Raw genomic sequence first — 24,017 nt, forward strand, 5'->3', positions numbered from 1 at the left:
AGTGCAACAATTTTAGATTATGAAGCACTAAGTTTTTATTAACATTGCAAAGTATATTTTATATAGACATAGCAAGGTAAAAGGTAAAGGTTTTCCCCTGACATTAAGTCTAGTCGTGTCCAACTTTGGGGGTTGGTGCTCATCTTCATTTCTAAGTCGTAGACACCTCCAAGGTCATGTGGCTGGCATGACTGCATGGAGCGCTATTACCTTCCCGCCAGAGCAGTACCTATTGATCTACTCACGTGTTTTCGAACTGCTAGGTTGGCAGAAGCTGGGGCTAACAGCAGGAGCTCACCCGGCTCCCCAGATTCAAACCTCTGACCTTTCAGACAGCAAGTTCAGCAGCTCAGCGTTTTAATCCGCTGCGCTACTGGGGGAGTAAATGGGGAGGAAATAATCTTAAACAGTTCTGACTTTGTATAGTTCTGGTATATATGTACTATATAGTTAGATTCTGAGCTCAGGTAATTCTAATTTGGTTACCAAACAGCAATTTGCTGAAGATAGAAACCAATGCAAAGCTCAAAGAAAATCAATACTGGGCTAGATAAACCAACAATCTGATTCAACACAAGGCTGCTTCCTATATTTCGCCATCATTAGCACTGTATCAGAGACAGATCAAAGGAAGTCTGTTCTTCTCTTAAATGAAACCAAGTTTTCTGACCCATTTCCTTTCTAAAAAGACATTAGTTAACCTTTGTAATGATGCCCATCTCAGCTTTTTGGAAATGCAAGATCAGAAATTGGCATTCCAACAACCTATTGGTTGAAAGTGCAAGAGTCCAGCTTTGCAAGGATATTTGTCAGCATACCTGCTTGTTGTATTGAATTATTTTCTGCTCTGCTTCTGGCATCAGCTCAATATCATCTGCTCCATAAATCTTCTGTGCAATAATTCTAATCTTGTCTATGATGGGCAGCTGGAAAAATGTGAAAGGGAAAAAAGAAATAAAGCCATGCATAGTTTTCAATCCTACTTCTACACAATGAGGTGCAATGACAATTAGAAACATCAACCATTGAAGTCAATGTATTTTAACATCTCTTAGATAACTGCTGTGGAGTCAATTTCTACTTATGGTAAGGTGATGAATGAGAGACCTTCAAAACACTCTGTCATTAACAGCCTTCCTCAGTTTTACAAACTCAGGACTGTGGCTTCTTTAAATGAATCAATCCACTTGTAATCCAGTCTTAATCTTTCCCTAACTTTACCAAGCATTATCCAATTTATCATCTCACCTTATGATGTGTCCAAAGCAAAACAGCCTCAGTTTATTCATCTTGGCTTCTAATAAAGTTGCTCTAGAACTCTTTTACTGGTCATTTTGGCTGTCCATGGCATTTCTAGATCTCTCTTAGAGCATCATATTTCTAATGAATTGCTTCTGATTCTGTCAGCTTTCTTTATTATCCAACTTTCTGAACCTTATATAGATTATTGGAAAGACCACGGCATGGACAAATCATGACTTGTCTACTACAATTAAATTTCACCAGGAAACATAGGTTGAGTATCCCTTACTGAAAATGCTTGGGCCCAGAAATGTATCATATTTTCTTTTTATTATTATTTTGGAATACTTGCATGTACAGAATGAGATATTTTGGAGATGGCACCCAAGTCTAAATAGGAAACCCATTTATGTTTCATATACATCTAACATATATTGCTTGAAAGTACAGTGTTCCCTCACTTATCGCGGGGGTTACGTTCCAGGACCACCCACGAAAAGTGAAAATCTGTGAAGTAGGGACACCATATTTATTTATTTATTTATTTATTTATTTATTTATTTATTTATTTATTTACAGCATTTATATTCCGCCCTTCTCACCCCAAAGGGGACTCAGGGCAGATCACATTACACATATAAGCAAACATTCAATGCCTTTTAACATAGAACAAAGACAAACAAGCATAGGCTCCGAGAGGCCTCGAACTCATGACCTCCTGGTCAGAGTGATTCATTGCAGTTAATTGCAGCTGGCTTGCTCTCCCGCCTGCGCCACAGCCCGGGCTGTGTTGTTTACAATCTCACTGGCAAGTAGCGTCTTTGTCTGCAGCTGCCTTGTGAGCTGAAAACAAAGCTGCTTCAGCCTCCTTTTCTCTTCCTTCTCCTTCCCTCCTTCCCTCCTTCCCTCCTTCCCTCCTTCCCTCCTTCCCTCCTTCCCTCCTTCCCTCCTTCCTTCCTTCCTTCCTTCCTTCCTTCCTTCCTTCCCTCCCTCCCTCCCTCCTTCCTTCCTTCCTTCCTTCCTTCCTTCCTTCCTTCCTTCCTTCCTTCCTTAGGAAGGAAGTAGAAAGAGTGATTTATAATATTATTTTATGAGTTATACTATTATTTTAGTGTTTATTAAAAAACCACAAAAAAGCAAGTCTGCGAAAAGCGAACAGCGAAGTAGCAAGGGAACACTGTAATTGTATACACAATATTGTGCATGAAACAAAGTTTGTAAACACCAAATCATTGTTCTGGCCAAGGTGACACTATTTTAGCCACCCACATGGACAATTGTGGATTTTGTAGTATTTCAGATTTCAGAACTCCGGAAAAGGGATGCTCAACCTGCAGGAAGTTTTCATCCTGGGTGAGTAATAATCTCTTATTTTCTTTGGTGGCATCATTCTCTTGGAGTTAATCTGCCAAGGCCTCTCATGCCAGCATTGTTGCTGAAATTATAAGTGGGCAAGGCCCAGAAGTATGGGGGCCAGCATCCACCCTTTTCCTTTTCTCTATTTCCCTTTCTCCCAGTCTGGCAGCTTGCTGAGGAAGAGATAGATTAGATCTCTCGCAGAAACCCCAATTGTTTGGTCACAGAATTAGAAATTAGGCCAAAAGCTGCGTGACATTAGCTTTTGGGCCACATGGAGCTCGGGACCAATAATATCCTATCAATGCTTTAAATAGTCTATAGCAAGCATGGGAAAACTTGAGCCCTCCAGCTGTTTTGGACTTCAACTCCCACAATTCCTAACAGCCTGTTGGAGAATTGTGGGAGTTGAAGTCCAAAACACCAGGAGGGCCCAAGTTTGCCCATGCCAGGTCTATAGGGATTATCTTGTAAGAAGCAGTGACACACCTTCCAAATCATTGAGTATCTTAAAAGAGTTCTTATTCCACTGTGAATGTGTGCATAAAAGGATTGTTATGTGGATAGATCCACAAAGTGTGTGGCTCTGTGTGTGTATTTGTTTTTTTATTATATGAAAACAACTTTAGAACAGAAACAACGCAGAAAAACCAAACTGCATCACTATAGCGGTTTTCAAACCCTAATCCTAACCCTGAGTGTACGAAAACAACTTTAGAACAGAAGCAAAGCAGAAGAACCAAATTAATTCACTATAGTGTTTTTTCAAACCATGTTACTTCCCATTGGTCTGAAAATACCAAATGGATTCTGAGTGTTGGGAAGAAATAATTGTACATCTTTCCAAGGACATCTGCCAGTTTAAGGGCAAAGAAGCTTGAATTAGATTGTACCCAAGAGAGACAGAAAACATGAATGTCTGGCTCAGTTAGTGCTGGGAAAAGGAAGAGCATTTGTATATCCTAGGACTGTTAACTTTGAGCCCTTAACCTGGCCTTCAACTTGGTATCCTCCAAGTATAATCAACTAGTAAGGTAAAGGTTTCCTCTGACGTTAAGTCCAGTCATGTCTGACTCTGGGGGTTGGTGCTCATCTCCATTTCTAAGCCGAAGAGCTGGTGTTGTCTGTAGAAACCTCCAAGGTCATGTGGCCGGCATGACTGCATGGAGCGCAGTTACCTTCCCGCCGGAGCGGTACCTATTGATCTACTCACATTGGCATGTTCTCAAACTGCTAGGTTACAGGAGCTGGAGCTAACAGCGGCCGCTCCCGCCGCTCCCGGGGTTTGAACCTGGGACCTTTAGGTCTGCAGCTCAGCGCTTTAATGCACTTCGCCATCGGGACTCTTTATATATAATTAACTGCAACTCCCATAAACCCCAACAGATGGGATTTGTAGTCAAACTCACTGGGAAGGCACCAGGTATGAAGAGGTTGCTCTAATCCGTCTCCCAAGGTGCCGCTCTGGCATTGGACTCAACATTCAAGATCTTTCTTTAAGTCTGTGTGCAAAGAGCTCTGACCATGGTAGCCTTTGTGGTGCTTTCTCTTCTATCTATCTTTCTGGTAGCAGACAAAGGCATTTCAGTGGGCCAATTATCTAATTTTAATTGGTTTTGCTGCAGTTTTTTTTGAAAACTAGTCCTACCTTCCTTTTTAGCCGTCTGTTTTTGCTTCTCCTGCTGTGCCTTTGTTTGTTCCTTGGATTGCTTTACAATTCTTCTCTTTCACAATGCCATCCTCAAGGGGACTATATAAATCCCCATTTTCTCTTCACCCTGTTATCTGCAATGGTCAGTCAGCACTCTGCAGCCATTGAAGTCATGCACAGTTGCACAGGCTTGGCTGGCCGTCTACACACGAACCCATGCTTCAAGAGGAATAATTGGCTATGTTTTCCCCCTTTGCCTACAAGAGCCTTTAAAAACAGCTATCATGCTCAGCAGAGGCTTTGGAAAGCTCAGCTGATCTTTTTCACCCCAATTTGTTTCAGCAGGTACAAGACCCACTTGAAGTCCACAGAAATCCCATGCACCACACTTAGTCATCCCTAGAATATAGTGTCACAACCAGCTAAACATGATGAATCTGGACACCGAAAACCCCAGGTTGGAAATATTATTAACCTATGCATACTCACCTTTCCTCAGAGAGTAAAAATAAAGTTTTTTCTTTGTGTTGCCACATAACTTGAAGAGGAAGAGTCACACAGGTTTCAATTGAGATCCTTACCTCCACGTTATACAGGAACCTGAAATTGCTTGGTGCCTGGGATGCCCTTCTTACGGCTTCGGCCAGTGCCATCGCTCCCTTCCCGCCTTCAGCCCAGTGGGTGCATTTCACGGCATCAAAGGCACCCGCTTCTTTAGCCAGGCGGCTGACCAGCTGTATCTCTGCTTCGGTATCAGATCTGTGGAGACATCCAGTGACAAAGTTGGTGCAAGAAATGGGCCAAGTCCGGGGTTTGAAAATCTCATGGAGAGTAGGTTGACCCACTAAATCTGTCAAGGACAGAACGCCACAAGATTCAAAGTAACAGAGTTTATTAGATTACAGAACTCAAAAATGCCCGTAAAACACAAGGGCCAGGCAGTTTTTGCCTTTAGGAGCAAAAAGGGGCAAAAGTAAATGTTCAAAAGATAAACCGGATTAAACCGGAGTTTAATCCGGGTAAAAACAAACTGCTTGCTTCAGCCTGGGTATAAACGAAACGAAAGCCAAGGAACAAAAGATACAAAGAATGCAACTAATTGGCAGCAGATTCCTCTCTGCTGCCAACACTGTGCTTAGAGTAACTTGCGTCGCTCCCCCACACACACACAGCAGACAGGATCTCCAACACGAGTAAATCAGCCAAGGATTGTAGCAGTTGAGTAGACCAGTTCCGTTCCGTAGATCAAAGCCAGAAGCAGACGTTTGTAGTTTCTCCAAGTCCAAGAAGGGGGGGAAGACAAGCCGTGGTCAGTTCAGTCCGAGTTCTCAAAGCAGGAGATGGCGTCCGTCAAGAAGACGACGGAAGGTCAAGCTAATAAGAGTAAGCACAGGTTTGCACAAACAAATGCCCACACAATCCCTCCCGCCGTCTGACCCTGGATTCCAATCAACTTACGTCACAGCACAGGAAAGCACACAAGTCTTCAGGGAAGCGTCCCACACACACACGGATCCCAAGCGTTTGCCCAGATTACCTTGCCCAACGCAATTTGCAATTGCTCTCAAGCCCCATTTTATGCCAGTTACAAATCTTCATCACTGTCAGCTGTCCTCCTTAACCCGGGCGTTTCCTCATCACTTTCCTCGTCAGAGCTGGAACACCTCTGACTACGCCCAACAGCATCTCCAGCTGTGGATCCCGTCCCATCCCTCCAGCTAAACCATGGGTCTAATCCTGAAGGTCCCCATTCATCTTCTGTCCCATCATGGCCAGTGGCACCCACTTCCTCCCTTACCCGAGTCCAATCCATCTCATCCTCCTCTGAGCTAACCAGCCCCTCCTCCATTCTCTCCGTAAACCCTTCGAAAGACTCCTCGTCAGATGGTGCTGCAAATATGTCTCGCAGTCTTTTTCTCTCTCGCTCCTCGAGAGTATCTGACTCTCGAGGAGTCTTACGCCCACGTCTGTCAGTAACAGAGCCATGAGGCTCAATCATAACACTATCCCCTCTCACAAAGGCCTCCTCCCCCGATGGCGGAGAAGTGGCCGTGATACCCTCCGCTATAGCACCACGACGACTAGAGGTATCAAGTTTCAACAGCGAACGATGAAAGACTGGATGGACCTTTAAACTAGACGGTAAACGCAAACGAAACGCAACAGAAGAAATCTTTTTAACGATAGGAAAGGGACCCAAATACCGAGGCGCAAACTTTCCCCCAGCCTGTTTAATATGTTTGGAAGATAACCACACCAAATCCCCTTCTTCCAACTCCTCCCCTGCCTGCCTGTGGCGGTCAGCCTGAGTCTTCTGCGTTGCCTTAGCTTCCAACAGTAAGCGACGGGCAACATCATGCAATGCAGCCATTTCCGAAGAGCGGTACACAGGGTCCGAAGAGACCACATTGGTCGACGGCGCCACACCTCCCCGTGGGTGAAAACCATAAGTTAGCTCAAATGGCGTATGCTGACTAGACGTGTGCACCGCATTGTTGTAAGCAAATTCCGCCACCGGTAACCACTTTACCCAAGCCGTGGGTTGATCTAAACAAAAACAACGCAGATACTGCTCTAAGAGCCCATTAACCCGTTCCGACTGTCCATCCGTTTGCGGATGGAAAGCTGAAGACACGTTTAACTTAGTCCCCAAACACTCATGGAAGTGTTTCCAAAAGCGTGACACAAATTGCGGAGCCCTATCTGAAATAATCACCTCGGGTGCTCCGTGCAAACGATAGATGTGCTTTGTAAATAGTAAGGCCAACGTAGGGGCCGCCGGAATGGTTGAACAAGGAATAAAATGAGCCAGTTTACTAAATAAATCCACCACCACCCAAATACAAGTATAACCCCCAGACTTAGGCAAATCTGAAATAAAATCCATGGAAATGATTTGCCATGGCCTCTCCGGAACAGGTAAAGACGATAACAACCCTCTAGGGCGCCCAACAGGCGTCTTACTCTGCTGACAAACGGCGCAGCTGTCACAAAAGCGCAGAATGTCTTGCCGCATCTTTGGCCACCAGTAGCTCCTGGTGATAAGCTGTACGGTCTTGAACCTGCCAAAGTGCCCAGCCATGGGTTCGTCATGGTGGGCTCTAATCACCTCCAACCTGAGGGTCCCTACTGGTACGTAAACCTGCCCCCTACGCACCAATACCCCGTCTTGATCCTGGAGATGCGGCAGTATGGTACGGTTACCTGCAGAGAGCAGCATCAGTTGCTCCTGAGTCCACACATCATCCTTCTGAGCCTCAAGGATCTGGTCATGTAACCCAAGCTCATTATCTACAACACACAGAGAGGCAGTAGGCAAGATGGTCTGACATACTACCTGCTCATTGGTCTTAAATTCCGGCTTGCGGGATAAAGCATCGGCCCGCAAGTTTGCCTTCCCCTCCACGAACTGCACCTTGAAGTTAAACCTGGAGAAAAACAAAGCCCAGCGGATTTGACGCTGGTTTAACTTCTTTGCTGTTTGCAAGTGCTCTAAGTTCTTGTGATCAGATCTGACCACGATCTGGTGCCGTGCCCCTTCAAGCCAGTGCCGCCACACCTCAAACGCCACCTTAATCGCCAACAACTCCTTCTCCCATATGGTATAGTTCTGCTCGAAGGGTGTTAGTTGCCGCGAGTAAAATCCACAGGGACGCAAGGTCCCTGAGGAATCCTTCTGAGACAATACAGCCCCCAACGCGTAGCTAGAAGCGTCCGCTTCTACCACGAACGGTCTGTCAACATCAGGATGGGTTAGTATGTTGTCCGATTGAAAACTAGACTTTAGTTGTAGAAACGCCTCGTGAGCTTCCCGCCCCCACACAAATGGCTGTTTCTTGCGCAGAAGCTGCGTCAAAGGTACCGTGAGCTTTGCAAAATTCGGAATAAACTCCCGGTAGTAATTAGCGAAACCCAAGAACCTTTGTACATCCTTCTTAGTCTTCAGCTCCTGCCATGAGTTGACGGCGTCAACCTTATGTGGGTCCATTTTAAGTTCCCTACCTGACACTACATGACCTAGGAACTCCACTTCAGGCACATGAAAGACGCACTTGGAAGCCTTGGCGAAAAGCCCATTAGCCCGCAGTCGGTGCAGAACCTGCTTGACATGTTGACGATGTTCTTTCTCGTCCTTAGAAAAAATCAAGATATCATCCAAATAAATCACTAAAAATTGATCAATTAGGTCCCTGAACACATCGTTCATGAACCTCTGGAATACCGCAGGAGCATTACAAAGCCCAAAAGGCATGACTCGGAACTCGTGGCATCCGAAACACGTGTTAAATGCCGTCTTCCATTCATCCCCTTCCCGTATACGGATTAAGTTATAGGCCCCCCGCAGGTCAAGCTTGGTAAAGACCTTAGCCCCTTGCACCCTTGATAACAGTTCCGAGATTAAAGGGAGCGGGTACCTATCCCGAATGGTGTATTTGTTTAGGATCCGATAGTCGCAGACCAGCCTAAGTTCCCCAGTCTTTTTGGCTACAAAGAATACTGGTGCCGCAGTTGGAGAACTAGATGGGCGAATAAACCCCTTGGCTAAATTTTCATCTAGAAACTCCCGCAAAGCTTGCCTTTCCGGTACAGTCAAGGCATACAGCCTCCCTGCTGGCAGTTTCGCACCTTCTGCCAACTTGATGGCGCAATCATATGGCCTGTGCGGTGGTAATTTGTCCGCTTCTCTTTTACAAAATACATCAGAGAACTCCCCATACTCAGCAGGCACTCCCTCCATATCAGAATGAGTAACATTTAGAGTGCAACAATCCTGCCTCTTTAAGATCACTTTACGTGTTGCCCAATCTACTTGTGGGTTTACTACAGCTAGCCAATCCATCCCCAGGATCACATCATATCTAGGCAAGCTCGTAATATCCCACACAAACGTTCCCGTTACTCCCTGCACCTCCCACGTTACTGCTGAGGTTTCATGGTTAACCACCCCAGTCTCCAGCAGTCTCCCATCTGCTCCTTCCACCCACACGTCGCATGCCTTGCGCACTCTAGGAATGCCATGCTTCTTAGCAAACTCAATATCTACATAGGAGACCGTAGCCCCTGAGTCCAGCAGTGCCAAAGTAGAAACAAGTTCCCTTCCCCCAACAGATAATGTAATGGGTACGAAAACATGCTTCCTCCCCTCAGTTGACTGCTTGAGGAGCCCTAGTGCGTTGGACTCACGTCGCACTAGGGCTGGCCTTTTCCCGAAAGCTGGGAAGGTTTCACATTACAATTTTTGGCAAAATGCCCAGCATTCCCACAGTACAAACACAAGCCCAGCTGCCTCCTACGGCTCTTTTCCTCTGTAGACAGCTTTTTAAAGACCCCAAGCTCCATGGGCTCTTCCCCCATCACCACAGGTGCCCTGGTTACATGCATGGGTGGCGCACACATTGCTTTTGAGTGTTTACGAGCCTCGAACCTTGCGTCTAAACGCAGCACCTTAGCTACTAAGGCGTCCCAGCTTTCAGCCGGCTCCAAGCGTGCTAATTCATCCTGGAGCATATCACTTAACCCGGCAGTAAATAAAAGCATGAATGCATTTTCCCCCCAATCCAGCTGGTGGCGATACAGGTTAAACTTATTTAAGTAATCCAAAACAGTCCCCTTTCCCTGTTTCAACCGATACAGAGCCCACCCAGCGTTCTCCGTGCGGAGAGGATCCCCAAAAGTATCAGTTAACAACTTTTTGAAATTATTCAAATTGTCCTTGACTGGGTCATTTCCCAAAATTAAATTAGTGGCCCATTGTCCTGCGGGACCGGTCAATAAACTCAAAATAAAGGCCACCTTGCTAGTGTCTGTAGGAAAAGCATGAGCACTGAGCTGAGAAAAATAAAGCTCCACTTGTGCCAAAAAGGTTGGCAACTTGCATCTGGTTCCGTCAAAGCGTTCAGGAGTCAAAACATGTCCTTTCACAGCCTGAGCTGTTTGGCTAACGGTAAAAGCCGTTTGCAATTGGTCTACTTTGGCCCTTAACTCATCCATCGTCTTCCTGACGGGTTTATTGCTGCAATAAACTTTTTATGGGCGTTGGGCAATCTGTCAAGGACAGAACGCCACAAGATTCAAAGTAACAGAGTTTATTAGATTACAGAACTCAAAAATGCCCGTAAAACACAAGGGCCAGGCAGTTTTTGCCTTTAGGAGCAAAAAGGGGCAAAAGTAAATGTTCAAAAGATAAACCGGATTAAACCGGAGTTTAATCCGGGTAAAAACAAACTGCTTGCTTCAGCCTGGGTATAAACGAAACGAAAGCCAAGGAACAAAAGATACAAAGAATGCAACTAATTGGCAGCAGATTCCTCTCTGCTGCCAACACTGTGCTTAGAGTAACTTGCGTCGCTCCCCCACACACACACAGCAGACAGGATCTCCAACACGAGTAAATCAGCCAAGGATTGTAGCAGTTGAGTAGACCAGTTCCGTTCCGTAGATCAAAGCCAGAAGCAGACGTTTGTAGTTTCTCCAAGTCCAAGAAGGGGGGGAAGACAAGCCGTGGTCAGTTCAGTCCGAGTTCTCAAAGCAGGAGATGGCGTCCGTCAAGAAGACGACGGAAGGTCAAGCTAATAAGAGTAAGCACAGGTTTGCACAAACAAATGCCCACACAATCCCTCCCGCCGTCTGACCCTGGATTCCAATCAACTTACGTCACAGCACAGGAAAGCACACAAGTCTTCAGGGAAGCGTCCCACACACACACGGATCCCAAGCGTTTGCCCAGATTACCTTGCCCAACGCAATTTGCAATTGCTCTCAAGCCCCATTTTATGCCAGTTACAAATCTTCATCACTGTCAGCTGTCCTCCTTAACCCGGGCGTTTCCTCATCACTTTCCTCGTCAGAGCTGGAACACCTCTGACTACGCCCAACAGCATCTCCAGCTGTGGATCCCGTCCCATCCCTCCAGCTAAACCATGGGTCTAATCCTGAAGGTCCCCATTCATCTTCTGTCCCATCATGGCCAGTGGCACCCACTTCCTCCCTTACCCGAGTCCAATCCATCTCATCCTCCTCTGAGCTAACCAGCCCCTCCTCCATTCTCTCCGTAAACCCTTCGAAAGACTCCTCGTCAGATGGTGCTGCAAATATGTCTCGCAGTCTTTTTCTCTCTCGCTCCTCGAGAGTATCTGACTCTCGAGGAGTCTTACGCCCACGTCTGTCAGTAACAGAGCCATGAGGCTCAATCATAACAAAATCAGCTACTGAACAATATTATCAAAACTCATGTAAATGATATATTGATTTACTTATTTACTTACAGTATTTATATTCCGCCCTTCTCAGCCTGAAGGGGACTCAGGGTAGATCACAGAACATACATATGTGGCAAACATTCAATGCCATTTATACACTGACAAGACAGACAACTGTATATAGATAGAGGTATATATAGGCTTTTCCTATGTTCGGCATCCTGGAGGCTTGTGCTCAGTTCCGGCCACCCGGGTGTGTGTGTGTGTGTGTGTGTGTGTGAGTGTGTGTTGTCGCTCCATTTCCCTGAAGAAGAGCTTTTGTTCATAATAATAATAATAATAATAATTTATTTATTTATTTACAGCATTTATATTCCACCCTTCTCACCCCGAAGGGGACTCAGGGCGGATCACATTACACATATAGGCAAATATTCAATGTCTTTTAACATAGGACAAAGACAAACAAACATAGGCTCCGAGCGGGCCTCAAACTCATGACCTCCTGGTCAGAGTGATTCATTGCAGTTAATTGCAGCTGGCTTGCTCTCCTGCCTGCGCCACAGCCTGGGCCTAATAATAATAACACCTTTATTTTTATATCCCGCTCCCATCTCCCCAGAGGGGACTCGGGGTGGCTCACATGGGGACAAGCCCAGTTTCAACATACAAAAAATACAGCATAATTAAACCAATGTAAAACAGGTAAAATAGTATAAACATACAAACCAGCATAAAACATCAACATCAAAACATTAGAACATTTGAGTCTGAACATAAATCTCCTCCTTGATTGAATCGATTGAAACTGTTAGGTAGGCAGAAGCTGGGCTAAAGGCCAGAAACTCACCCTGACCTGGGCTTTCAACGGTCAACTTTTTGAGTGATAATATTTACTGCAGCTGGTGATTTAACCTGCTATGCTAAAGCCTGGCCCTTAAGTCTATTCTACTTGGATGGAATCTGGTCTTGGGCTTTGTTGTGTGCCTTCAAGTCTTTTCTGACCAATGGCATGTGGTGAACACTCCTTCTTTGGTGGCCATCTGTCTGGGGTGCTTTGATTGGGCTTTTCCTGCACTTCAAGGGGTTGGAATGGATAGCCCTTGTGGGCTCTTCCAGCTCTATGATTCTATGACTCTAAGGCAGTGGTTCTCAACCTGGCCTTAAATTCCCAGAAATCCTAACAGCTGATAAACTGGCTGGGATTTCTGGGAGTTATAGGCCAAAAACATCTGGGGACCCAAGGTTGAAAACCACTGCCCTAAGGCAAGAAAGAAAAATTAAACTACAGAAACAAACAAAAGAAAAGTACAATTAACAGATAAATAAAACCCACTGAAAACCCGGCAGAATATATATTGTCTTTACTTCTCACACAAGACAAAAGCCATTAGAAGGTATTAACTATGATTTGCCTTACAATTATTGAATGCAAAATCCGAGACATAGTTACGCTGTTATGGATCTAATTAATATTATCATTATGTCGATGTAAATTTATCATTATTATTTATTGTGTGATTAATGTGAAGCTGGCTACATTATTTATTATCTGCTTTTCCGCAAAGTTAGCAGAAAATATGGGAGGGTTACAAATAGAAGACAACATCTAGATCACCTGGAAAATTCTGTTTGAGGCAAGCAATTGCACAAATATAAAAGCTATATCTGGAAGCACTGTCTTATTATAGGTTATTTTCATGAGTTCCCTGGCTAATTCTTCTAAGCACCTGAAAGGGTAGCATATACATTTTAAAGGATTTTTAACTTTTAAGTTTCCTTTGAAATTTTGAAGTATATTTTTTCAAGAAATACATTTTGCTTTTGTTCATCTGAAATGGCATTGCAGTCTGCACTACTTTATTCCAGTCAATTATATAATCAATGTGCATTCAAGTAATTACCTAACGACCTTATTGAAATTCTTAGTAGAACTGACTATCTAATTGACTCTTCTGTTATAATGTAGAGGCTGGTAAACAGCCAGTTATGCTCATTCCCAGGAGCAAAATTGCTCCATTGTGCTTCTAGATCCAATATCTATACAAAAAAACAATTTGTCTTATCCATAATTTGTTACCAACAGTAGTCCCAAGTGTTTGTTCCTCTGTACAAGCACAAAAGTAAGATATAGGAAAGGACACCATATAATACAGGGGCGGACCAGAAATAATGTTTCCTAACTACATTGGAAGCAGTTATTAGGTTTACTGCAGGCTTCTCCAAGCTGCAGCCCATGAGCCACAGGCCTATGAATACAAAATTGTAAACATATTTAAAACATTATGGGTTCTTAAGTACGGACTTTGTGGATGACAACAGAATGGAAGGGGATAACCAGAGTATGTTACAACTACAAATATTTTTATGTAGTCGTAATTCATGATATAATTGTAAACAGTTCAGACAGAAGGCGTGCTCAACAATTTTAAAATACCCTCCGAATGGAGGGGCACATAATTAGGATTATTGTGTGATGACTTTCTTTTGCTTATCACAGAAATTAAGCAGGGACTTTTTTTTTGCCCAGTTACACTATGGAACATGATTTTTGTTCCTGGGTTATAAATGTCATTTCCTAATTGGTTCTATCATAAAAATATGGGAAAAAGGTTTATTAAGCTGCAAAAACTTAATATTAGATTTTTAAAAAGATTATAAATGGCATATTTTCATTAAGGAAAATTACAAAGTGCCTAGACTGAAATAAATAATAGTGCTACCCTCAGTCACAAAAACAAAGTTTCTGGAGTATAACAACTACTTTCAAAGTAAGTAGGGCCGGGCTGTGGCGCAGCTGGCTAGTAACCAGCTGCAATAAATCACTACTGACCGAGAGGTCATGAGTTCGAAGTCCGGATCGGGTTAAGCCCCCGACCATTAAATAGCCCGGCTTGTTGTGGACCTATGCAGCCCCGAAAGACAGCTGCATCTGTCAAGTAGGGAAATTTAGGTATGCTTTATGCAGGAGGCTAATTTAACTAATTTACAATATCATAAAAAACTGCCAGCAAAACACAAGGAAAGGAATGAGGAAGTACAGACACTACTGGACAGTGAAGCAACAGCTCCCCCTGTGGCCGGAATCGTGAAGCTGGAAAAAAATGTTAAATGCCTCTTTGTCTGTCTATATATGTTGTTTGTCTGTTGGCATTGAATGTTTGCCATATATGTGTTCATTGTAATCCGCCCTGAGTGCCCTTCGGGGTGAGAAGGGCGGAATATAAATTCTGTAAATAAATAAATAAATAAATAACGCACAATTAAATAGGAAATAACACTTTCAAACCAGGAACCGAATATTTTTAAAATTTTGTTACATAGAGTTATTGTTAGTATTAGCGTGGCCCAAGACAATTCATCCAGTGTGGCCCCGGAAAGCCAAAGGTTTGGACACCCCTGAATGATTGCTTCCCTCTTCTTTTCTCCTCCATGGGTCATCATCCCATTTTCAGGGTGAGTTATGGTGAAGATTAACATCTGCTCTGAACTCATTGCAAGCCATGGTTATCTTTATTCAGCCCATGAAGCTTTGGGAGTTTGAACACAATGAAAACTAACCTTGGCTGGCACCTTGGTTTAGTGAGAAGGTTAATATCACTAAGGGATATTAGCTAACATCACAAAACGAAGGAGGCAAGAACATATGTGTGCAATTCATTGGACCACTTCAGACAGGGAAGAGAACCATGGTTAAGAGATTTGGAAACATTATATATGCATCCAGGTTTGGAACTGGAATCTATATTAGAAAACGGGTAGCCAACTGCAGGAAGCTAGAAGGTTGCATTGGCTCTCCAGGAGAACTTCAAGGGTTGCAGCCTTCAAAATTTATTTATTTTTGTGCCCAAATGCCATTTAAGGGACATAGAGCATTTTTGCCACATTGATGTCCCTTCTTCCGGAGCTATTTTAGCTCCACGAGAGGCTGGATGTTACACCTTGTTTGCTTCCAGTTCAAAAACAGCCTTCCCCTTGCCTAAAATGGCCCAGTCGTGCCAATGGGGCCAGGCTGTGGCACAGGCTGGTTAGTAGCCAGTTGCAATAGGTCACTATGACCAAGAAGCCAGCCCATGTCGGAGTGTTGACCTAAGCAATCCGAAAGATAGTTGCATCTATCAAGTAGGAAATTTAGGTACCACTTATATAGGGAGGTTAGTTTAACTAATTTACGACACCATAAAAATCGTCCAGTAGCATTTGGAATGAGGAAGTATCCAAGGACTTGGTGTCACAGTGGATGACGAAGCAGCTGCTCCCCCTGTGGCCGGAATCGAGCATCCCCTCAGGAAGCTGGAGAAGGTTAAATTGCCTTTGTGTCTCTGTCTCTATGTTCATATGGCATTGATGTTTGCCATGTATGCGTACATTGTGATCCGCCCTGAGTCCCCTTCGGGGTGAGAAGGGCGGAATATAAATACTGTAAATAAATAAAATAAATAAACAAACAAATTTTTACAAAAATAACCTCATGGAATTGTGGACATTTGGGGGCAGTTTTGGACATTAGCAGGCCACATTTGTCCACGCCAGTATAAAACATAATAGACAGTGAAAGGAAAATGTGGGAAGAAGCTCCACTGACTTGAGCCCGAAATGCCGTAAAACATAAATCTAGTCTTTCATGCTGAAAGCAGGAGAAGCAGAGGGACGTTTAATTTTTACTCTGTTAATGCTCACTGCAGCCCATTAAGCACTTAATCTTCATGACATCCCGCTATCACCTCCCTCATTCAGCTGGCAAGCATGAGAACGCATTGCTTGATTAACCAAGGCATTCTGTCTTACTTCAAGGTTAAAAACGAGAAGATGGGCCAAGAAGGCCGAAAGCTGTTGCAACAAATCTCTCGCTTACAATTCTGTGCCGCTCAGGGCAACGTCAAGTAGCCATATTATTACATTTCGACAGGAACATAAGAAAAAGCACATGCTAGAGAATTCACAGATGGTATGGTAGGAGGTGGAGGACGATGCTCACAAGAGGATTAGCACGTGAATGGCTTGCCACATTTCAAGCAGTTACCTACTCAGCTACTTGCACATGTGAACCGGACTTTTGAAGGTTTAGGTTTCTGAAGGATGCCTGAATGTGCCTTCTTTGCTGACTTATAGTGACCCCATGAATTTCACATGGTTTCCTTAGAGAAGGAGGACTCAAAGGTAGTTTGTTATGGTGATCCTATAACTGAGAACCACACAAGAGCTCTCTGGTCAGCAACTACCTGGGGTTCAAGTCTAGCAAACTCAAGGCTGTGGCTCCCTTGATTGAGTCCCCTTTTTTCCCTGCTGCCTTCCACATTTTGCAGCATTAGCTTCCTTTTCAATAAGCTTTGAAAGCCTTACTTGATAGGAAAATATGGAGCTATGTTTTGTCCTTTAAGTTAAAACCATAAGATCTGGATCTTAAGTATGTTGATCACATACTTTTATCTTATATCAAAAGTACTTGAAAGAGGTGGCACTCCAATTCCAAATACAGATTAATGGGAGAGGCTCTGATTTTCCAAATTAAAGTATCTAGGGGTTGGGCCTCAGCAAGAGGTTGGGGATTTCTCAGAGGACAAGGAGGATGATGGGCTTCCAACTGAGGAGTCTGTGTGTGATTAAGGTGAATTACAGGCCTTAGATCAGACAGAAGTGCAGGCAGTGGAAGATGAGACTGAGGATGGTTTGAATTCCAATCTTCATTCCTTAGCAACAGGGGAAAAGTTCATTTCTTTTAGGAATTGGCGTTCAGCTGATAGGGAGTTTTTCTGCAATATCATATTAGGAAGACTCTGTTGGAAGTCCTTGAAACCCGGGTGTGTAAGGCATGATCTCATGGCTTCTTGGTCTGGCTTGGGCTTAAATTAAGTGATGTTTACTTGGTATCTCTCAAAGCAGACAACATTGCCAAAAGGTTCAGGTTCCTGTTTCAGCTCTCAAGTTCATGATTCAAGTTTTCTGTGTTTGCCTATGTTCCTGCTTATAGATTTTCATGCTTATAGATTTATGCCTGTGATCTTGACTTCCTTGATTTCATGTACCATGCCATTTTTGGACTACTGTTCTTATGTATATGGACTACTGCTATTTTATAGTTCTTTTTCTACTGCTCTTTTGGAACATGCCCTTTTCCCTTTGTACACGTTTTTCTTAATAAACTGCTGTAGTTAGTACTACTGGACTCTGATGTGGTGCTGGGTTAAAAGGTGTCTCAAGGCTAAAGTTCAACACTAGGTAGTAGTCAGGACTGCTAGCTTTCAAATCCTGGAAGATGTATGTGGGTCTATAATGTTTTCCTCAATCAGATGTCTAAATAAGATAGCAAGACTGGGAGGTGATGTTTTGTTCAGTATAGTAGTAGCAGTAGTAGTAGTAATGAAAATTTTTACCCGCCTCTCCTTGTGGCACAAAGCGGGTTACCGCATCACTAAAAACACACCATCATCTAAAAAGTTCTACAAAATACATATACTAAAACATATTTCTACAAAATAGATACTAAAATTCACAGAATGAAGATTAGACATAACACACAAGTTTAAAAATATAGTAGTTTCTACCATTCTGCATAAGCACAATTCACTTATGTTCCAGGACTGATCTCTTTCTCTCTGCGAACAGTCCCATTTATCATTGTGGGGAAAATACAAGAAGAAAGTACTTCTAATTTTACAGATGAGGAAAGCTAGGGTTTTTACTTTAAGTTTTGCTATGCTCTACTGACTCTTCATAAGATCAAGGCTTCGCGATACAATTTCATGATTCCATTTTCAAACCTATCTTTTATCCCTCTCTAAGCAAGGCTCCCCAGATACAATCCTATATCAGATCCAATCTACATTGCCCATTGTCTGAGATGATGAGAGTTGCAGTTTGAGACTGGGTAAGGTTGCTCCAGTGCATAAATAATAACTGGAAATCAACTCACCTTATTTTCCAGTTATTATGCTATGGCAAATTAAAAACAGCATCCCACACAGTCTGAACTGATATGCCACCTTCATTGTTCTTGCATGGATAGACCAAATCTTACTTACTTGAATGCATTTACGGCAACTACCACTGGGACACCAAAGGTCTTGGCGTTTTGAATTTGTTTACGCAAGTTGCTGCAACCTTTCTCTAACAGCACCAGGTTCTGTATAAGAAAGAAAGAAAAGGAAGGCTTTAGCCTGGGCAACAACAAATATTGTGTTTGTTTGCAACCTGCTGTGTGACAAATAGCTAATGGAAAGAAGAACATCAGCACACAAAAATGGAAGAGAAAAATAAGAATCTATTGGCAAGGTACAGCTATTCAGAAAAGACGCTTGCTTTGTTCGCAGGGGGGAAAGGATTTCAAAACTAACTAAAAGGGAAGAAATGATGAAAATTGGATCACCTGCAATGAACAGATTTTCACCTTTAAGTGCCAGAAAGCGGCTTCACATGAAAGAGACTAAGAGAAAGGCAACAAAGCACCCAATAGCTTTTCAATAGAAGCGGCTCACCAAAATACAAAAACATAAAGTGAGAGCTCATTTTCATCATGACACATACTTGGAATTGTTGTTAGGCATTAGCACTTAATTTTCAGGGCTGTACATAAAAACTTTCTGGGAATGGCATGCTTTGAACCTATTTCAGAATTACATCAGTGTGATGGATGAACATACTGGAGCTAATGTACAGTATGGTACATACCCTGTTTCCCCAAAAATAAGACAGTGCCTTATATTAATTTTTGCTCCCAAAGATGTGCTAGGTCTTATTTTCAGGGGATATCTTATTTTTCCACAAAGAAGAATTCACATTTATGGTTGAATTTTTTTAAAAATGAAAATTTATTATCTACTGTACAGTAGTTGTCATCACAAACCAGCATAACCAAACTGTGAATCATTTCAAGAATTTCTACATTATATTTTATTGCTATACTGTTTTTAAATTTCTGTTTTAAGTTTCTGTTCGTAGGTAAATGTATGTTGTTGTTGGGCTTGTCCCTGTGCAAGCTGCCCTGAGTCCCTTCTGGGGATACAAGAATAATGTTATTATATTATTATTATTATTTCTTGTTACTACCTTTATTTCCACATACAACAATCTATGGTATGTACATTTACCGATCCTGCATGCTTCCAAACAAAAACTTTACTAGGTCTTACTTTCAGAGGAGGCCTTATATTTAGCAATTCAGCAAAACCTCTACTAGGTCTTATTTTCTAGGAATGTCTTATTTTCAGGGAAACAGGGTATACTAAAAAATGCAAGAGAGAAAACTCAGTTCATAATTATCATTATCATTAAAAATTGTATGTTTACAGGCCTATATAGGTAAAAAGATAGGCAGAATGCTTCAATTCATTTTGCTTTAGCCACTCTTCATTAATGGGTCAGCTTGGAAAAGTACAGCAAGTCTGTGCCTTGTTAGTTTTTCATAATGTTGTTACTTGTTTCTGTGGTCAATCACCTCCTGAGATTTTTAAACGGGTAAGCTAAGAAAATAAACACTTTCTCCTTCAGCCAGCACTACAGTCCCCATCAGCCCCAGTGTCCCCTAAGATTTGTCAGCAGGCAAACAATCCTTTGTAAGCATTGCAGTCCCATCATCCACAGCGAGATGCGGGATGATGGGATTTCTAATCCAGTACAACTGGAAGTCAGTATTAGAAAATCTTATTTAATTTAAAAGCTAGAGGATGTCAAACTTTTTCTTTCTTTTTCCAGGTGTGTTTGGCCTAATTTTCATGCTAATTTGTGCATAAGAAGGTTTCTCTTCCTCACTCAGCACTTTTTTGCAGCGTTTCTTCAACTAGAATTTCTAGAGTGAAAATGGGAGAAAACTCCTGTAGCTTTCATGGTGTTGAAGAATTTGCACTTCCAAGAATTTGCAGCACTTTATCAGTCACCTTGTGTTTACAATATTTATATGGTGCATCTTACCCAATCTACTTTTATTTATTTATTATTTATTTACAGTATTTATATTCTGCCCTTCTCACCCCGAAGGGTCTCAGGGCAGATCACATTATATACACATAGGGCAAATATTCAATGCCCATAAACACATCAAACAGAGACCGAGACAGAGACAGACACAGAGGCAATTTAACCTTCTCCTAAGGGGATGTTCGATTCTGACCACAAGGGGGAGCAGCTGCTTCATCATCCACTCTGATGGCACTTCCTCATTCCAGGTCGTAAATTAGTTAAACTTGCCTCCCCACTTTTATAAGTGGTACCTTATTTCCTACTTGATAGATGCAACTATCTTTTGGGTTGTTGTATGTCTTTCGGGCTGTGTGGCCATGTTCCAGAAGCATTCTCTCCTGACGTTTCGCCCACATCTATGGCAGGCATCCTCAGAGGTTGTGAGGTATGGAGAAAACTAAGCAAAGAGGTTAATATATATCTGTGGAAAGTCTAGGGTGAGAGAGGTCAGTGTGAATGTGTAGTTAATCACTTAAATTAGCATTGAAAAGCTTATCTGCTGTCTTCTTCCTGCCTCTGGGGCATCCTTTGTTTAGAGTCGTTAACTGCCCTTGGTTGATTCATGTCTGGAAACCCTCTGTTTTCAGAGTATTGCTTTTTATTTACTGTTCTGATTTTTGAGTTTTGTAATACTGGTAGCCAGATTTTGTTCATTTTCATGGTTTCTTCCTTTATGTTGAAGTTGTCCACATGCTTGTGGATTTCAATGGCTTCTCTGTGTAGTCTGACATGATAGTTGTTAGAATGGTCCAGCATTTTTGTGTTCTCAAATAGTATTCTGTGTCCAGGCTGGTTCATCAAATGCTCTGCTATGGCTGATTTCTCTGGTTGAATTAGTCTGCAGTGCCTTTCATGTTCTTTGACTCTTGTTTGGGCGCTGCGTTTGGTGGTCCCTATGTAGACTTGTCCACAGCTGCATGGTATCCGGTAGACTCCTGCAGAAGAGAGAGGATCCCTCTTGTCCTTCGCTGACCGTAGCATTTGTTGGATTTTCTTCGTGGGTTTGTAGATAGTTTGTAGGTTGTGCTTCTTCATCAGCTTCCCTATGCGGTCAGTAGTTCCCTTGATGTATGGTAAGTACACCTTTCCTCTGGGTGGATCTTTGTCTTGACTCTCATGGCTTGTTCTTGGCCTTGCAGCTCTTCTGATGTCTGTGGTGGAGTATCCATTGGCCTGTAGAGCCCAGTTTAGGTGGTTGAGTTCACCTTGGAGGAGGTGAGGTTTGCAGATTCTTTGTGCACGGTCTGTCAGGGCTTTGATTGTGCTCCTTTTTTGACTTGGGTGATGGTTGGAGTTTTTATGAAGGTATCTATCTGTGTGTGTAGGTTTTCTGTAAACTGTGTGGCCCAATTGTTGATTGGGTTTGCGGATGACCAGAACATCTAGAAATGGCAGTTTTCCTTCCTTTTCTTTTTCCATGGTGAATTGGATGTTTGGGTGGATGCTGTTAAGATGGTCCAGGAACTTGCTGAGTTCTTCCTCTCCATGGCTCCAAATCGTGAAGGTGTCATCTACGTATCTGAACCAAACAGTTGGCTTTTTTGGTGCTGTTTCTAGGGCCTGTTTTTCAAAGTATTCCATATAGAAATTTGCTACTACTGGGCTGAGAGGGCTCCCCATGGCCACTCCATCCTTCTGTTCATAGAATCCAGTGTCCCACTGAAAGTAGCTAGTGGTGAGGCAATGGTGAAACAGGGCTGTGATGTCTTCTGGGAAGTTTTGTTTGATTAGTGTGAGGGTGTCAGCTACTGGGACTTTGGTAAAAAGGGACACCACATCAAAGCTGATCAGGATGTCCTTGGTGCTTAGATTGAGGTTGCTGATCTTTTCTATAAAGTGTGTAGAGTCCTTGATATAATGTGCAGTGAGCCCAATGTGGGTTTGTAGCTGTGTAGCCAGAAATTTTGCCAGGTTGTAAGTCGGCGATCCAATGGCACTTACAATGGGTCTGAGTGGGATGGAGTCCTTGTGGATTTTGGGGAGTCCGTAAAGCCTGGGTGGGAGGGCTTCTGATTTGCACAGCTGTTGGCGTATGTCAAAGTTAATGGAGGAGTTCTTGATTAGAGTGTTCGTTTTTCTGGTGATTTTGTTGGTGGGGTCTTGTTTCAGTTTCTTGTAAATTGTGGGATCTAGAAGTTGTCTGATTTTTTCTTTGTATTGTTTTGTTTCCATGATTACTGTGGCATTCCCCTTGTCAGCTGGAAGAATGATGATTTCAGGATCTGAGTTGAGATCTTTGATGGCCTGTCTTTCTTTTCTCGTTATGTTGCTGGGGGGGAGTTTTGCATTTCTCAGGATCCTTGCTGTTTCAATTCTTACCTCCTCTGCTTCTTCCTCAGGGAGCTGGTAAATTGCTGATTCAACATTGGCAATGATGTTTTCTACTGGGATCCTGGTGGTGGTGACTGCAAAATTTCCTCCTTTTTCTAGAATGGATACTTGAACTATCTTTTGGGTTGCTAGGTCAGCAACGAGCAGGGCTATTTTTTTATTTTTAATTGATGGGTGCTCACCCCGTCACGGGCTGGCCTCGAACTCATGACCTCATGGTCAGAGTGATTTATTGCAGCTGCTCAACAGCCTGCGCCACAGCCCGGATTAAAACCTCTCTGTTTTAATCCATGTTTTTATTAGTTCATGTCATTTGTTTTCATTGGCTAATATTTAAATTTTTATAATTGTGCACGTCTCTTGTCTATTGTTGTGTTTTATATTGCTATTGTTTTTATTCGGGCTTGGCCTCATGTAAGCTGCCCTGAGTCCCCTTTGGGGAGATAGAGGCGGGGTATAAAAATAAAGTTGTTATTAATTATTATTATTATTATTATTATTATTATTATTATTATTATTATTATTATTAGGAGGGTTTGGCTTGTCACCTGGTAGACAAACAACACCTGGTGGAATCCCTTCCTGGACACAACTATGTAAAAGTGCAGCCACCCTCTCCAGTTTCCACTCTTTTCCAGAGTTGAGATCTCGCTTTAATATTCAGTCACAGCCTGCTGTCTCACTCTTAGATATTCACCCTGACTCTTCTCAAAGCACTTATGTTTAAAATGCAAAATGACAGCAGTGACGAGCAAATAAACATTAGCATGAAATACCAAGTACTTGGAGCTTTGTTTGGGATGCAGGGTGAGTTGATTACAGGAACAGAGAATATTTACAGCCAAAGGGCCATTTTAAAAAATGAAACATTACTGCTTCTATTAGGAAGCAAAATCTTGGCTACTGAAAAGGCCACAGAGAGAAGACCTTTCCCTATACATTGAGATTTTTTTTGTTTTTGTTCCAGGAGAGCTGTTGGAAAGTCAGAGATAAAATGCCCAGGAAGACTGAAGGTTGGGAATTCTTAAAGTCTGATTTATGTCCCTTTATCAACTGGCAGAACAGTTGTCCTGGGTGGGGAAGGGGGCTACAAAGGGAGATTGGAAAGAGAAACAGTGGAATTGGAATACATCCACAAACCCCAGGCCATTGACAGTGGGTTGAACAGAGACAAACCTTGCAAATTGCATATATTTTAAGACTATTTATTTATTTATTTACTTATTTCTCACATTTATATCCCGCCCTTCTCATCCGAAGGGACTCAGGGCGGCTTACAACAG

General features: G+C 42.8%; 1 protein-coding gene across 1 annotated transcript in view; it reads right to left on the bottom strand.

Annotated features, from left to right (window-relative positions):
* mthfd1 (methylenetetrahydrofolate dehydrogenase, cyclohydrolase and formyltetrahydrofolate synthetase 1) overlaps nucleotides 1-24,017 on the bottom strand; it is a 114,574-nt gene that overhangs the window by 13,865 nt on the left and 76,692 nt on the right. Inside the window, exons 23-25 of the mRNA XM_062968573.1 lie at nucleotides 18,471-18,571; nucleotides 4,831-5,008; nucleotides 819-926 (exon numbers count right to left, since the gene is read on the bottom strand). Coding sequence (XP_062824643.1) covers nucleotides 819-926; nucleotides 4,831-5,008; nucleotides 18,471-18,571 — 387 coding nt within the window. The remainder of the gene's footprint in view (nucleotides 1-818; nucleotides 927-4,830; nucleotides 5,009-18,470; nucleotides 18,572-24,017) is intronic.

The sequence above is a fragment of the Anolis carolinensis genome, chromosome 1, assembly GCF_035594765.1.
Source record: "Anolis carolinensis isolate JA03-04 chromosome 1, rAnoCar3.1.pri, whole genome shotgun sequence".
NCBI classification, from domain to species: domain Eukaryota; kingdom Metazoa; phylum Chordata; class Lepidosauria; order Squamata; family Dactyloidae; genus Anolis; species Anolis carolinensis.